Source organism: Miniopterus natalensis, chromosome 7 (assembly GCF_054644295.1).
Source record: "Miniopterus natalensis isolate mMinNat1 chromosome 7, mMinNat1.hap1, whole genome shotgun sequence".
In the NCBI taxonomy this organism is placed as follows: domain Eukaryota; kingdom Metazoa; phylum Chordata; class Mammalia; order Chiroptera; family Miniopteridae; genus Miniopterus; species Miniopterus natalensis.
Window position 1 is genome coordinate 74,444,502 of NC_142087.1, and position 16,122 is coordinate 74,460,623.

A 16,122-nucleotide genomic window follows, 5' to 3' on the forward strand; every position below is an offset into this window, starting at 1 on the left:
AACACAAGGAGAATGCAAAAACCTATACCCAGCTGAGCTGAGCCAAGCAGTTCACAAAACACACACACACACACACTCCACTGACCCCAGTTCAAGTGTGTGCATGTGTGTGCAAGTGTGTGTGTGCCACACCATTCATACAGGTGTCCAATTTCAGATAACCCTCCTTCCATGCTTCACAGTAGCTCACAGCTGCAATCCCATCCATCGTTCACTTCCACAGTGAACTTCAGGTGGTTTTAAGAGCAAAGCACCGTATTTACTGTAGCACTTGGGTATTTCTTAGCCATTTAACCTGTGTCAACCTGTACTCCCATTTTTTCCTAGGTCCTTATCTTTTTCCTCAATGTGTCACAGATGACATTTTTTACTGTTGGGCGCTGGCCCCATTGTGCCCACACTCCCTGTGGTTTTTAATGTGTGATTTCTCTCGATGCAGTGATTTTGGGGAACACTCGTGAAGCGTTAGAGCAGAACTGGCTGTACTACAATCTCCATTTTACTGCTGGAAAAAACTGAGGCCAAGGGGTTAATGCAATGTGTCCATTTACTTAGCATGGTGCCTGCACATTAATAGTAGTGGTATTAATAATTACAATAACAACTAACATGTATTAAGTGCCTACAATGAGCCAGGTAGTGGGTTAAGTATTTAGAAAGATCCCATTCCTTTGTCCCGGCACCCCTGGGATGCAGTATGCCAGTACCCCCATTTTACAGTTGAGGAAACGGGCACAGAAGGTCACCCAGCTTACGATGACACAGGGTCTGAACAGAGGGACTGGGCAGATGTCCCAATCCCTGGTCCAACCTGTTTGTGATCCGGGGACCAAGGCTCTTGGGGTCGAGGAAAGAGAATGAATGAGGCATTAAAATAACCACAGGGCACGATGCCACTTGGCCAGGTCCTGCCCAGAGGTTCTGAGCAGCTGAGCAGCTGCAGCCAGCCAGCCATGGTCAGCTGCACAGAATGTCCAGTGTTTGATATTGTGGGTGTTTGGTATTTGGACACTAGGCTTGGAGGGAAAAACCTGTTGTTGCCAGGCCTGGTTATTTCAAAAGAAATCAGAAAGCTGGCTGTTTTTATTTTTTAACATGATCTGTTCTGATTCTTAAAAGTTAGCACACATTTTTAAAAACACAAATAAATAGATTTGTGGTCAGGACATGGCTCATGGACTGTCCATTTGAAGCCTCTGCCCTAAACCCTTCTCCTGGATCAGCCTCTCAGTCACTCTCGTGAGAGGAGGGTGTGTACCAACCAGACAGAGCAGGAACCTCCCCTCCCCCAGCCCCCTGACCCCAAACTCACTGTTTGATGCTGCTGATGGCGTAGCCCCTCCCCAGGCACTGGTTGTGCCCTGCTCCCCAGGGCATGCTGTAATTCTTCAGTCGCTTCCCATCCTTGTAAAAGTCTTTCTTCTCTGATCCATCAGGATTCAGGAATCGGTTGTATTTAAATACCTGAGATAGGAAGAAGGTTCATGTCTGACTCCACCCCCCACAACACGCATGAAGAAAAGCTGTGAGGATGTTCATCGCAGTCTTGTTTATAAGAGAAGAAAGCTGGAAACAACATAATGAGCAATTAATAGAGGATTGGTTAAAAAGATTATGGCAGCTATTTAGAAGGGTGAGCTTGGTCTGTGTGTGCTGACATGGAAAGAATTTTTAAGGCTGGTTGTTAGTGAAAAAAGCAAGTTTCAGAATAGCTATGCATTATATGATCCTATACACACACCCATCTATTCACATGTGTGTGAGTGTATGTATGTCTGTAAAGGCATAAAAATAATTTAAAAGACACACTCCAACCATTGTTAGGGAACTCTGTAGAACTGGAGAAGGGGAATGAAGAAAAACATTCATTCCCCTTCTTCAGTCCCCTTCTTCTCCAGTTCTACAGAGTTCCCTAACAATGGTTGGAGTGTGTCCTTTAAATACATATATGTCTATGTATTTCTATTTTATAAGTATATGTTACTTTTCTAATTTAAAAGAAATTATTTTTTAAAAAGAGAATGCCAATTTCCTTTGGTTACATTGTGCAGTGGTAAGGTGAGAATTGTATCTGAGAACAAGGGTTGGCACAGAGTAGGCGCTGAATGAAAGATGGGTGAATGAACCAGTGGACAGACCAATGGATAGAAGGGTGAGTGGATGGATGAATAGATGAGTGGATGGGTAGATGGGAAGACAGATGGGTGCGTGGGTGGGTGCGTGGATGGATGGATGGATGGATGGATGAGTGGATGGATGGGTGGATGGATGGGTGGATGGGAAGACAGATGGGTGGATGGATGGGTGGATGGAAAGACAGATGGGTGGATGGATGGGTGAATGGATGAGTGGATGGATGGGTGGGTGGATGGATAGAAGGGTGGGTGGATGGATGAATGGATGGGTGGGTGGATGGGTGGATGAGTGGATGGGTGGGTGGGTGGATGGGTGGATGAGTGGGTGGATGAGTGGGTGGGTGGATGGGCAGAAGGGAGGATGGGAGGATGGATGGATGGATGGATGGATGGATGGATGGATGGATGGATGGATGGATGGATGGACGGACGATAGATGGATGGATGAATTGATGGATGAATAGATGAACATACAGAACAGTGCCTGGCATACAGCAAGCACCCAAATCTGTTAGAAATTGTTCAAGTTTTCCCATCTCAAAGTCCAGGAAGAGGGAAAAGTGTTGAGAAGCTGACAGTATAACATTCTGAAGGAAAGTCACTCAGCTATCACATATAAAGCATTCACTGTGTGCCAGGCCCTACGAAGGCCTTTCTTACATGATCTCACTTAATCTTCCTGACAACCCTATGAGGCAGGTGCTATTATGAGGTTTATTTCACAGGTGAGGAAACAGAGACACAGGAAGGTGAAGTCATCTGGACAAGATCACACAGCAAAAAAGCAGAGCTAGCTGATGCCCCTCAGATATGGCTGATCTGCAAGCCACTGATTTTTCCCCATGGTCCCTGGTATGCCATTTACCTCTGGGTCTGTATAGATTTCTGGATCCTTCTGGGGACTCAGGAATGGAAAGAGGAGGAGGCGGTCACCACGTCGCAGGGTGAATTCCCGCCCGTCTGCCATGGGCATGGTCAGGTCCACCACGACCTCGCGGGTGATGAAGGGCGCGGCCGTGAGCCTGAGGCTCTCACTCAGCACGCTGTCTGCATAGGGCAGGTGCAAGAAAGGGTCAGCAGCTGCCCTTTTACCCACTCAAATGCCACCCCCAGCCCTCATTTTACAGAGGAAGGTAAGGAGGCTCAGAAAGGGAGCACGACTTGCCCACTGGCACACAGTGAGGCCGAAAAGGCCAGTTCATGAGGTGTGATTGCTACCGTCCCTCAGAGACTTTAGATATGCGGGTTTGGGTCTGATCCCAAGAGAAGCTGTGAGGGGAGATGGGGGCCAGAGAGATATCAGAGAAGTAGGGAGAGAGCAGGGCCACCAACATAGGTTATTTCTGCCTGCTCAGCATATATTCCCCTTCTAGAAACAGTTCCCTGATTTTCCTCTGGGGATCTCCCCTCTCCCACTCTCAGGGGTTGGACTGCTGATTCCACTCCCAACTCCTGGGATTGGGCAATCAGAGCATCCCAACCCTCTAATTCCCCATGATTCATTTAAGATAGGCATATGACCCAAAGAGAGCCAATGAGACACATTCCTGGCACTTTGGGTAGGAATGCTGCAGACAGGCACACCCTCAAGGGGGGGAGCATGTCAGCTTGGAGCTTCTAGTGGCCATCTTGCCAGCCTGAGACTAGAGCCAACCCAGCAGAAAATGAGGCTGAGAGATGGAGAGACTGAGCCCGGATGACACTGTTAGAGCACCTGGATCCACCTGTACCCAAAGCTAGATTCTTCTGGACCTTTAGCTACTTGCCCCAAATAAAGTCCTTTTTTTGCTTCAGCCAGTTTAAGTTAGGGTTTCTGCCATTTGCAACAAAAAACCTCCTACGGAGACTATGAGCAGCTGAGACCGTGGCATGGAGATGCCAAGTCTAAGAAGATAGGAGGTTCAGGGGGACCTTAGGTCAGAGGACACCGATGGACTTGGGACAATTAGAGCCTATGTTGAGGGGGTTGCTTAAGGGACCATGATGACCCAGTCTTTGGGGCTGTCTGAAGGGTCTGGCCATCTCACCGAGCACAGGCATGTTGTCTAAAACCTTCTGTGGGAGGGTGGTCATCTGCGAGATAGGCTGCTCTGCTCGGCACAGGACATTCTCGAGTTCTTCACGGACGGCAGCCAGGGCCTGGGGATTCTTGAGGAGGAAGAGCAGAAGCCAGAAGGCAGCTGGGCCCATGTTCCCCTGCAATGAGAAAAAGCCCCCGTTGCACCACCGAGCGGGCAAGCCTGGGGTGTAAGCTGACTGGTCTATGCCATGGACACAGCCCTGGCCAGGGCACAGGGGTCAGAAGGCCTGAGTTCCACCACTGCCAAACATCTAAGCATGGCCTATGTCTGCCTTCAGCCTTGGCACATGGCCAAGAAGTGCACTGTAAATTTGGTGTAGCCCAATGGCCACTTCAAGGCCATTCCTGGCAGCCCTGTCCCTGAGCAAAATCATTCCTATGAGGTCACATAGGTAATCTTCATAGCTAAACAGCAAAAAAAGTGTCAATAATAGCAACAGAGCGTGTAATGGTAAGATTACTGTTACCATCTCAGGATGACTTCATCCATGGCCCTGATTCTTTACCTTTCCCGGCATCCATGCCCTTAACCATGTGACCGTATACTTTCTCCCATTAAAGAGGCAGAGTGTATTTCCCCGCCCCTTGAATTTGGACTCGGTCACGTGACTTGCTCTGGCCAATAGAATGAGGCAGAATTGACAGAAGAGCAGTGCTAGGTCTAGGCCATAAGAGACCTTGGGACAATTGGATGTTTCCACTTGCCTGCTTAGCCCACTGGTCCCAAGAGGAGGACAGGAGACACTCAAAACAGAGCTGAGCTATCCGGCTGAGCCCAGTCTAGACCAGCTGACTCTCAGGAGGCCAGACATGTGAGTTAAAGACGCATCAGTGTGTATGCCCTTGAGTTTTTGTGGTTGGTTGGTACACAATAGCAAACTGATATAATATCTGAATATATGCTTTCAAATACGTATTATGTACATATAAAGTAAAGCAGCAATGATCAGTGATGACTATGAAAGTTATTAACGTCTTTACCAAAAATTATTTAAAACTTCCCAATAGCTGCCCGGCCGGTGTGGCTCAGTGGCTGAGCATCGACCCATGAACCTAGAGGTCATGGTTCAATTCCAGGACAGGGCAGATGCCCTGGTTTCAGGCTCGATCCCCAGTAGGAGGCAGCCGATTGATGACTCTCATCATTGATGTTTCTCTCTCTCCCTCTCCCTTCCTCTCTCTGAAATCAACAAAAACATATTTTTAAAAAAATTTATTTTTAAAAAACATACAAAACTTCCCAATAGCTAAATAATTATGAAAATGGATGGAATTTCCTGCTCCAAGATTTTAGTCTTGGCTGAACATTTTAATACTCAGGTGCAGCATGTGGCTAACATGAGGCCCAAGGAATGAGGTCTGGGTGAGTACCAACAAACCTCAATTGGGGGGAAGACTCTTGTCTACCATAAATGACTATCCTATCCGATCATAACAATGGAATATTAAACAGTCACTAAATATCATGTTCACCCAGTAATTCTAAAACAGACATAATTGCACACAGACAACAAGTTATTTGCACAGGAATATTTACCACAGTGCTGATGTAACAGCAAGACTGGAGGCAACCTCAATGCCTGTCGATAGGAGATCAATGAGATAAATGGTGGTCCATCCCTAGGATGATACAGGAAGTTGTTGCAAAGAAGCCGGCTCTGTGGGTACTGGCACAGGACGGGAGTCAAGGCACCCTGAAGCGTGCAAACAGCGGGCTGCAGAGCGGGCTCAGCAGGCCACCAGGGTGTGTATGTTTTAGGATTTAGGTAAAGAAGCAGGCCATCTCGAAGAAACGACTCCGATAACTGGCACCTGAGACTGCCTCTGGGACAGCAGCTGGGAGGATGGGAGAGTGGGGAGGGGAGACTGGCTCTTCACTGCATATGTCCTTTGCAACTGCTTGAATTTTTAAAATAATGTACTACTTTTAAGTGAAACAAAAGTGAGTAATTTTTACAGGGATCTGCAAGGACACAGGGAAATGTTCATGATGCAATATTAGGTCAAATTAAAAGTAGGACTAAAAACACTGCATGATCTTCACCATAGAAGGAAGACATGCAGAAAAGGCAGTGAACAAACTTTCTCTCTTTTTCTTTAGCTACCACGAGGATTTCAGCGCCAAGGAGGCACCTTCTTCAATTCCCGCATTAAGTATGCACCATTACCACACCTTTTACTGAAAAGGAAAACTAAGTGCTGCCTAGTCCTGCCCACTGACCAGCAGATAGTAGAAGCTCAATGGTATCTGTTGAATAAGCATCTGTGTCCCTTTGGGCTGGGACCTGCAAGTCCGCCTGGAAGAAGGTGGGCTAGCAGAGCCCTGAACTGGGACCAGGCAAAGTTGGGTTCAAATCTCAGCTCCCCACTTCCTGTCACTCCAGACAAGTCACTCTCTCTTGGTCTCAGAACTTCTCTTCTGCTAAAATAATATGCCCACTCCTGAGGCAGCCACAAGGGTCCACTGAGACTAGATGCAAGCGACCACAGTGTAAGTGCTCAGAAGAGGTTTCTTCTTCCTGCTGGTCCCTCCCCCAGGCTTGAGAACAAGTGGGGACCTGGGACTCTCTGAGATTTCCTCTAGCACCTCAGGTCCAGCAGAGACTAGCAAGGTCAGTTGCTGTTTATCACTTAAATGGCCAGGGGAATGCAGGCGATAAATAATTCAGCTTTGGGTTAACTCCGCGCCAAGGCCATTTCCTCTTGCCAGGACAGTCAGATGGGGGCCATGGCTCAATAATTACAAAGCAGCAGTAGAACACGAGGCTGCTCAGTTATCTCCGCTTTCAGGGAAAAGCTGTGGCAAGGTGGTCTTTGTCACCTCCCACCCCACTGCACAGGTGTGCAAGTGTGCGAGTGTGTGTGCATGCACACGTGCCTGTGATCACATGACCATGAGAGATTGAGTTTGCTACCCTGGAAGTTGAGCTTTCTCTGGCGGGGCCTTGCCTTGTTTACCCAGGAGGACACTTCCAGTCGAGCCTCATTCCCTCTCACTGAAGCCAAAGTCCAAGGTCCAGAGTCAGGAGGGAAGCCTGTGCCGTTATGGGCCTGCTGGGACTCTCCTCCTCTGCCCACCCCAACCCAACCCATGTCCCCTTAGAGCTGGCCTTCTCCCCTGCCTGGACCTAAGGTCTCAGGACACCAGCTCATACTCTAGGTCCCTGGGTGCGGGAGCCTCCCACTGACCCCTCCATCAGCCTGATTCCAGGCTTTGGGATTCTGGAATCATGGAGCTTTTGCGAGGACCCAGTGAGATGATGTCTGTAAAGTACTCAACAGGGTGGCTGGCATGTGGCACGTGATAAATGCTTGAGAGCTTCTGAAGGTATTATTCGTGCCTCCACTCTGACCTGATAATAGCAACTGCAGCTACCATTTCTCAACCCCCTGAATAGTTTCCAACCTGCACTCTGGGTGGCGCTCCCTCCCAGACCCCACCCACCTACCCCCCCCCCCCGCCACTCCTCCTCTGTCTCCTTTGCTGGCTCCCCTTCATCTTCCCCACCCCCAAACTGGAGAGGCCCAGAGCTTGGTCCACTTCCCCATCCACTCACCCCCAGTGATCTCCAGTCCAGTGGTTTCAACACCACATCTACACCAACAACTCCCAAATAAACATCTCCAGCCCACACCTCAATGAACTCCAGACACTTCTCTTTAGGTACCCTTCCCCCACACACCATTCTCCATCTCAAACTCAGCACACCCAAAACCAAACCCCTGGTTTTCTCCCCCAAAACCATCTACCTTACCTGTTAATGGCAACTTTAGTCTTCCCATCACTCAGGCCCAACCCTCGAGCCATTCTTGATTATACTTTCTCCCAGTGTCGCAGCCAACAGCAAATCCTGTTCGCTCTACCTGGAAATATGTCCAGATCCACTCACTTTCCCCCTGCCCTCTGGTCTAGCATGTTCCTCTCTTGCCTGGATATTGCAGTAGCCTCCTCCCTGGTCTCCCTGCCTCCACTCCCCCACTACAGTCTTCTCAGCAATGCAGCCAGAATGGCCCCTCTAAAGCAGAGGACAGGCCACGTTGCTCCTCTGCTCAGAGCCCTCAAAGGGTTCCCATCTCAGAGTAAAAGCCAAAGTCCTCCCCATGGCCTGCAGGGCCCTGAGTGGTCTGGCACCTGCTACCTCTCTGCCACAGCACCCTCATCCCCACCTCAGGGCCTTTGCACGTGCTGTACCCCCCGCCTGGATGCCCCCATCCTATATATCCACATGGCTCCCTCACTTCCCTCAAGTTCCTGCTCAGATGTCACCTTCTTGGTGAGGCCTTCCTTGAGCACCTTATATAAAGTAGGCCCTCACTCCCCTCTGCTAGTCCCTTCCCCAGCTTTATTTGTTCTCCACAGAACTTATTCCCTCTAGTGTATTTCACATACTTGTTTATTAGCAGTCTGCCTTCTCCTACCAAATGTCTGCTCACTGCTCTATCCTCAGCTTCCAGAATGGTGCCTGGCACACAGCGGGCCCTCACTAAATATTTGTGGAATATGTTTATGGAACTCTAGTTATTTGCCAAGTAGTTACAGGTCTCGCATGTGTCACCCTTTTATCCTCACTGCAACACCCTGAGGAAGGCGCTGTCATCTCCATTTTAAGGATGAGTAAACTAAGGCACCGAGAGTTAAGCGACTGACTTGCCAGGAAGTAGCAGGTTAGTCACAGAGCCTGTGCCCGAAGCCAGTGGGCTACATAGCATCTTGGCCCCTGCTCTCCAGACTTGTGTTTTCCAAGGGTCTTCCCACCTGCCTGAATTTTGGATGCTGCCAATGACTCAGCCTCAGAGAATGGCCTGTCCTCAACTCCTGCCCAGTTTTCCTGGCCCTGCCAAAGGCTGTTCCCCAGACTTTCTGTCATTCAAGCCTCCAGGCCAGCGTCCAATTCTGCTGACAATGGTCATTTCCACAAGGGATTCTGGGAACAGTTTGTAGCTCCAATCTCTGCCCATAAATATGTTATTAGGCACTAATGGGGCCCAACTGCTGATCAAACCCAGCCCCCCCCCCTCGCCAGCCTCTGCCTACAAGGACGGTTAATGGCTCTGAGACAAAACTAAAAATAAGTTGCGAGTCGATGGGGGAGGAATTACCTAGAAATGTCAGCCTGGGCAACTGTCACTGCTGAGGTGGGGCCAAGTGAAGGTGGAGGGCTCAGGGATCGGGGGAGGGCAAGAGCCAGGCTTTCTCTCACCCCAACATCTGGTCCACTGGTGCCGTGTTCCTTTGGTTTCCAGAATCTGCCCACATCCTCATTTCCATGGCCCCACCTGGTCCTGCCACCACGGTCTCCCTGCTTCTGCCCTTGCCTCTCATCCTGTCCCTCCTTTGCTCAGAACCCTCCCAGGACTCCCAACTCACCCAGAGAAAAATCCCAAGGCTTTACTCACAGGACCCAGAAGCCCTATGTGCTCTCCCCTCAGTCCCCTCCTCAGCTCTGTCTCAATGAATGATTGTGTTCATGACACTGTTTCACAGCTAAGAGAGTCAGGGAACTGGGCGTGTGTGCCCGGCCCGCACCCCCACTCATATTGGTGCACACTCACAAGTGCACACCTACATGCATGCACACACTCATATATGCACAAGCACACACGCCCACCTGCGTGGCCCAGAGCTGCAGCACCATGGCCCGCGCCTGCATCTCCTCGGACACGCCCAGCTCCTCCAGGTGCCGCAGGTAACTCTCCAGCCAGGCGCTCCGGTGGGCGCGGGTGGCCAGCCTCACTGGGGACAGCAGCTTCCACAGGCGGGCTTTGACTTTGCACGCACGGTCCTTGTCCCCTGCAGGGACAGAGCATAGGGGGTGGGGGTTACAGATTCAACCTCAGTCCAGGGCCACCCACCCTGACCTCCCATGAGGCCAAGTGTCTCCTGGGTGTCACTCCATGGCGGTGGGGAGTTCCTGTGGGAACGTGCTCCAGGGAAGCCCTCTAAATGCTGACTTACTTATTGTCTGTCACCCCCAGTGAACAGGAGCAAAGGGCCTTGTGTTTTTTAGTCACCTGTGTGTCCCCAGCACCTGGCCTGTAGTCTGTGCTCAATACATATGTCCGATGAATAGTGGTTTTTTACACAGCAGGGGAAGGAACACAACACAAAACACGAAGCAGCTTTCCCCAGACTCAGCACAGCTTCATCAGGGGACATCAGAAGCAAACTAACTGCCATCAAGAGGGGACAGATTGGTCTGGAGTCTCAAACTCAGCTACCTCCAGGGAAGGTAGGTAAAGTAAAGGAGGGAGGGGGGCCAGGAAAGAGCTGAGGTGACAGAAGGTCAGGGGCAACCGCTATTCAGCTCCACCAACTAGCCCCTTGGGCTAATCTGTCCCTGGCCAGGGAGCCTGGATTCCAGAAGAAGCTGGAAGTTCAGGTGTTCATCTGGAATCTTCTCATGTTTTTAAGGTCAGCATATAAGCGAGAAGTTTTTAAGCACCGTGCAGGCCACACAAGCATCTCAAAAAGTCAACTTTGGCCCGGCCGGGGTGGCTCAGCGGTTGAGCATCCAGGAAATTGCAGGTCGGTTCCTGGTCAGGGCACATGCCCGGGTTGCGGGCTCGATCCCAGGTCAGGGGTGTGCAGGAGGCAGCTGATCAATGACTCTCTCATCATTGATGTTTCTCTCTCTTTCTCTCCCCCTCACCCTCCCTCTCTCTGAAATCAATAAAGATATATTTTAAATAAAAAAAATTTTTTAAAGTCAACTTTGGCCCACATAATCACCAGTTTGCAGTTGTGATCAAATAAATAATGGTGTGTTATGCTTTGGAAAATCAATGCAATGGGCCCACAAGGGCAGACTGTTGAGGGAATAAAGCCAGGTGCTTATTATTTAAATATTGTGTTAATGCTACAAGATGATACTATATTTACATATATGTGTGAAAATATAAGATTTGGGTTTTCCTAAATCACCCCTTAGAAGAGTGGGAGTTGCTACGTATATTAGTTACATTTTCAAATAACATGCAGTGAGCCCAATTGTTCATCTGAAATACATTATTTTCCTGTGTTTCCCAACTTCTCAGGCACTGGAAAATCACCCAGGAACTTTTAAATCTCATTCCCAGGTCCCACCATAGAACAGTGTTGTCAGAATCTCTGGGGGTCGGGCCGGGCATGTGGAAATTTGAAACAGGTGAGCAGGGTGAAGGAAGCATTGCAGCCACCTCAACTGATGCGATGCCTATAAGAATCACCTGATGAATTAGTTCAAAAAAGGAGGTACAGGAACTTAACAGATTTAGAAATGAGCAACATTCTTTGAGGTCAGACAGTGTAACTGCAGGTCTTGAATGTCACTGTAAACACTGCTTTTAAGGATGACTTTACAAAGCAATGCAGGATGGAAAGACAACCAACAGAATAGGAGAAAAAATGCAAATCATCTATCTGCTATATATAAAACTGTACCCAAAATATATAAAAAAAACTCCCACAACTCAACAACAACAAAAACCAAACAACCCAATTCCAAAAACGGACAAAGGACTTGAACAGACATTTCTCCAAGGAGAAGCAGTTTCTAATCCCAGACCTCCCACGCTGTGTACAATAGGCGAGGCCCTGTCCACCTCTGGAACTTGCTCTCCCCATCTGTAAAAAGAGGGTCCCAGGCTTGAGTATCTCTCAAGGTTTTCCTGGGAAGTGCCTCTGTCCCCTAGAGACCTGGGGGCACAGGGGGACCCCGTCTGGGAGACAGGCCTTTAAAAGTCTGTGTTTCCCTTTAAAATAAATTAGGGTTTTGTATTAGACTCTCTGGTTCTTTAATAAGAATACCTTTCCCCCAAAAAAAAAAAAATTTAAAAAAAAAAAATAGCCCTCCCCAATAATCCAGTAAAATGAATGTTCTAGAAGAAGCAGTTTGCTTAGCTTGGGGCTCTATTTAACTGTCCCCTGCCCCCAATGCCCTACTGTGAGAGAAGCACCAGACTCAATGGTCTAAGGTCCCCAAAAGGGTCAGTTTTCTTTTAAAATATGTTTATATATTTTAAAGCAGAGAAGCAGTAATACATGCGCACAGTAAAAATAACAAAAAGAAATTCTCCAAGTTCAAATGTGTCTACCGTAAAAGTAAGTTTCTCTCAATCCCATCTCGGCCTTCCCAGAAGCAAAACTCTATACATGTTCTCACATTTTTTAAAAACATGGATGTTAACTAAACTTGTGGTAATCATTTCACAAAATACGTTAGTCAAGTCACGTAGTACGCCTTAAACTCACATAGTACCATATGTGAATTATATCAATAAAACTGGGGGGGAAATAAAATAAAAGATATATCTATACCCACTGTCCCACACCTTTTTCATGACAGATTTCATCCTATAGAAGTACATTCCGTTCTGCTTTATAGTCCCACGGTTTTCCTTTATGTGAGTGCATAATTTATTTCATCAGCCCCTACTGGTGGACATTTAGGTTGTGTCTAGCATTTGCAACATGGCAATGAATATCTGTAGACGTGTGCAAGCATGCCTGTGGAATAATTCCTGGCAGTGGGAGTTCAGGATTAAAAGAATGTGCATTTTATATTCTGATAGGGACAGGCCTGCCTGCCAGCCTCCAGTCTGGAGCTGAGAAGCCCTTCCCAATGTCACCACCTGCCTCCTATGCTGGGAAATGCAGCCTGCCTGCAACCAGCCCAGGGCCGTGACCAGAATGATGGAGAATTCCCCTCTGCTTCCACCCGGACTCCCTTGGAGCATCAGCGTGGAGGAAAGGGCGTCGGAGAAACCACTCCTTCCTGGAGAAGCAGTTGGCGCTGGGATGTGTCAGGTGCTCCATGCACAGCATTTTGCAATCAGACAGACCAAGTTTCCATTTTGCTGGCTCTGCCACCTACCAGCTGTGTGTCTATGACAAAGGGCCTCTGTGAGCCTCAATTTCCTTACCCATAAAATGGGAATAATGATTCCGAACTTCCAACATTGATGGCAGGAGTCAATAAGATAAGGGTTTGCCTCTAAAAAGACGTTGAGAGACTTGAACAGGCAACTCACAGAGAGGAAAAGCAAATGGCTGGTGAAACACAAAAATATGTTTCATTTCAGTTGACAGAGAAATGGCTATAAAGTCAGATGCCTTTCCTTACCCATCAGATTAGCAAGGATTTAAAGGCTGACAACTGCATGTTGACAAAGTCGTGGGAAAATCTAAATTAAAACAAGCTACCTGTCTGCCCATCAGATTGGCAAACAAGTGGAAAGACTAATAACATCTGGTGGGCTCCTTCCCTTTGGGTAGGTACAGAAATTGCTCCATCTTTTGGAAATGATGTGGTAGTAACTAATAAACACTTTAATAGATATGCCCTTTGACCTGGAAAACCCACTTCCAGGAAACTGTCATAGAGAAATAAAATCAGATGGTAGAAGAGATACCAGTACAATGAAATACTATAAAAACCACACACACCCACACACACAAGGAAATAATTACAACAACCCTTTGAAGGGGCATGGCTGCCAAAATACTGATATGGAAGGGCTGGAAAAGGGTCTGTATTTTTTATTTTTATGTTAATTTTATATCCTTCTACTTTGCTGGATTCTTTTTTTTTTTTTTTTCTTCAGTTAATTTTATCATGGATTTTCTGAGGTTTTCCAGATATAGTGTCAGATCATCTGCAAATAGGGATAGTTTTAATTCTTATATTGGTAATTGACTTCTCTTATCTAATTGCATCGGCTAATTGCATTGTTTGTATTGACAAGGGGAAATGTATCTATATTGTTAGATTAAAAAAAATGAATTGCAAATAATAGACATAACCCCTTTTTGTAAATACACACACTCTACACATGTACATCTGTCTCTATTTGCAAAATAGAACATTCCTACAAAATACTGTGAAGGGATATAAATCATGTTAACACTGATTTCCATAGGAAGCTGGGCTTGAAAGAGTGAATATTATTAATTTTTACTGTCTATACCTATGAATTATTACCCACAGAATATGTTTCTTTCTTAATTTAAATAAGCTAATGTGTTATAAAGTTTGGTTTCTAGCAATATGTTAATAAAAGAAATGATGAGCTTTTGCGAGTGCTGAGACAATGCTTAATTAACCTGGTATCTAGTCCATAGAAAGTGCTAAAAAAAAAAAAAGGTGTTTTTCTTATTACCTCAGCCAATCCTGACAGCCACCTCCTGGGAAGGTCCTACTCCCCATTTTACAGGTGTGGTCCTTCTTGAGCTTGGACGCCCCCCTGGGTCCCTCAGTCTGCCCAGGCCCACCAGGGCTCCCACAGCGCTTACCCACGGACAGGGAGCCACGCGCCAATTTGGGGAGCAGCAGGTCGAGCTGGCGGAAGGCGTGGAAGAGGTCCGCTGAGTGGGCGCGGTCCTGGGCCTGGCTCTGATGGGTCCGTGGCAGCGCCTCGACTCCGTACAGAGTCAGGTAGCCGGCCCTGGGGGCACAAACAGCAGATCATGGGTCCTCCTTAGTCACCCCCAGCCAGGCCCTCCCACGGGCCAAACCCCACCATGGCAGCCTACAAGCTTTCCTACAAGCCTTTCTTCATCCACACACCCCATGAGCACCTACTTTTCCTACTGTGCCCGACTGTTCTGGGCCCAGGAGCCACTGTGAACAAAACAGACAAAACCCTCAAGTCCTCACAGAGCGGACACCCTAGTGCAGGAGACAGACAACAGACAAGAGAAATGAGTGACAAGTAGTATGTCAGTTGGTGTTCAGAGGTAGGGGGGAGGGGGAGGGGAAGGGGCTCACCATTAAACTGAAACCTGAAGGATGGGGACCAGCCAGCCAGGGAAGCGCAGAGGGAACAGTGGGTGCCAACATCCCGAGGCAGGAAAGGGAAGGGAGTGTCGGGGAGCAGCAAGGAGGCCCGTGAGGCGCAGTGCAGGGAGGGAGGGGTCAGTGGGCTGAGATGGAGCCATGGGCCAGGACAGGGAGTCAGGGCAGGCTCCCTGGTTGAGGCAGGCTCTGAGCTGAGGCCTGCAGGATGAGCAGCGGGGCGAAGAGGGTTCTGGCAAAGGGCACAGGCTGGGCGAAGGCCTGAAGCTGAGGGAGCAACTCAGCCCCGTCACAGCTGCCAGATGTTGCTGGTCCAGGCACTGGAGCTGGAGCTGGAGTGAGGAGAAAGGGGCGGAAGTGGTCTGGGAGCTGGCTGGTCACATAGGGTGGGACAGGGCAGGGATGGGGGCTGCCACCGAGAGAAGGCTGGGCTTGTCCCAAGGGGTCAAGCAGGAGAGGGACAGAGTCTGTGGGGTATGGAGAAAGGATGAGCCACAAGAGCGAGTGTGCGCTCTGGTGCATGTGCACGTGTACACACACACACACACACACACATACACACACACACACACACGGGAATGGACAGCTCCCAGAGGAACCGGTTTTTTACCACCAGCCACTCTGAATGTTCCAGGAGCCCAGCCCCAGCCCTGGGCTCACTGGCCTCAGTCCTGGGAGGAAAATCACAGGTTTTCACTTTTTCCATGTGGTGGGAGGGGCAGGCTGGGACCTCTGTAGAGGAACACCACTGAAGCCCCACTGCTCCCCCTTGAGCTCCTCCTGGCCCCTGGATCTCCCAGGAGAGGGATTTTCCTGAGGAGAGGGTGGATGCAGGAAGGAGGGAGGCTGGGGGCTGAGGGAGGCCTGTTTAGTCCCAACTCTGTCCCTTATCCACACACTGCAGGCACATAGTAGGCCCTCAATAAATGTTTGATGAATGGATGGACGGATGGATGGATGGATGGACGGATGGATGGGAGGGTGGGTAAATGGTGAATTAGAACTTAACGCTGAGAATGCTGATCTTGGGCGAATATTAGAGGGTCTTCAAGCTACTGTCCCCCTTTCCCCTGCATCCTTTCCCCTCCCCCTCCTCCGGCCTCAGCCTCCATGCCGGCAGACACAGAAGGCCCAT

The 16,122-nt window shown here is 48.7% G+C and overlaps 1 protein-coding gene across 2 annotated transcripts in view; it reads right to left on the reverse strand.

Moving 5' to 3' along the window:
• PTGIS (prostaglandin I2 synthase) overlaps positions 1–16,122 on the reverse strand; it is a 37,514-nt gene that overhangs the window by 4,917 nt on the left and 16,475 nt on the right. For both annotated transcript variants that reach the window (XM_087819160.1, XM_087819161.1), the window contains exons 5-9: positions 14,486–14,637; positions 9,825–10,006; positions 4,163–4,331; positions 3,001–3,182; positions 1,313–1,464 (exon numbers count right to left, since the gene is read on the reverse strand). In XM_087819160.1, the coding sequence (XP_087675286.1) occupies positions 1,313–1,464; positions 3,001–3,182; positions 4,163–4,331; positions 9,825–10,006; positions 14,486–14,637 (837 nt within the window). The remainder of the gene's footprint in view (positions 1–1,312; positions 1,465–3,000; positions 3,183–4,162; positions 4,332–9,824; positions 10,007–14,485; positions 14,638–16,122) is intronic.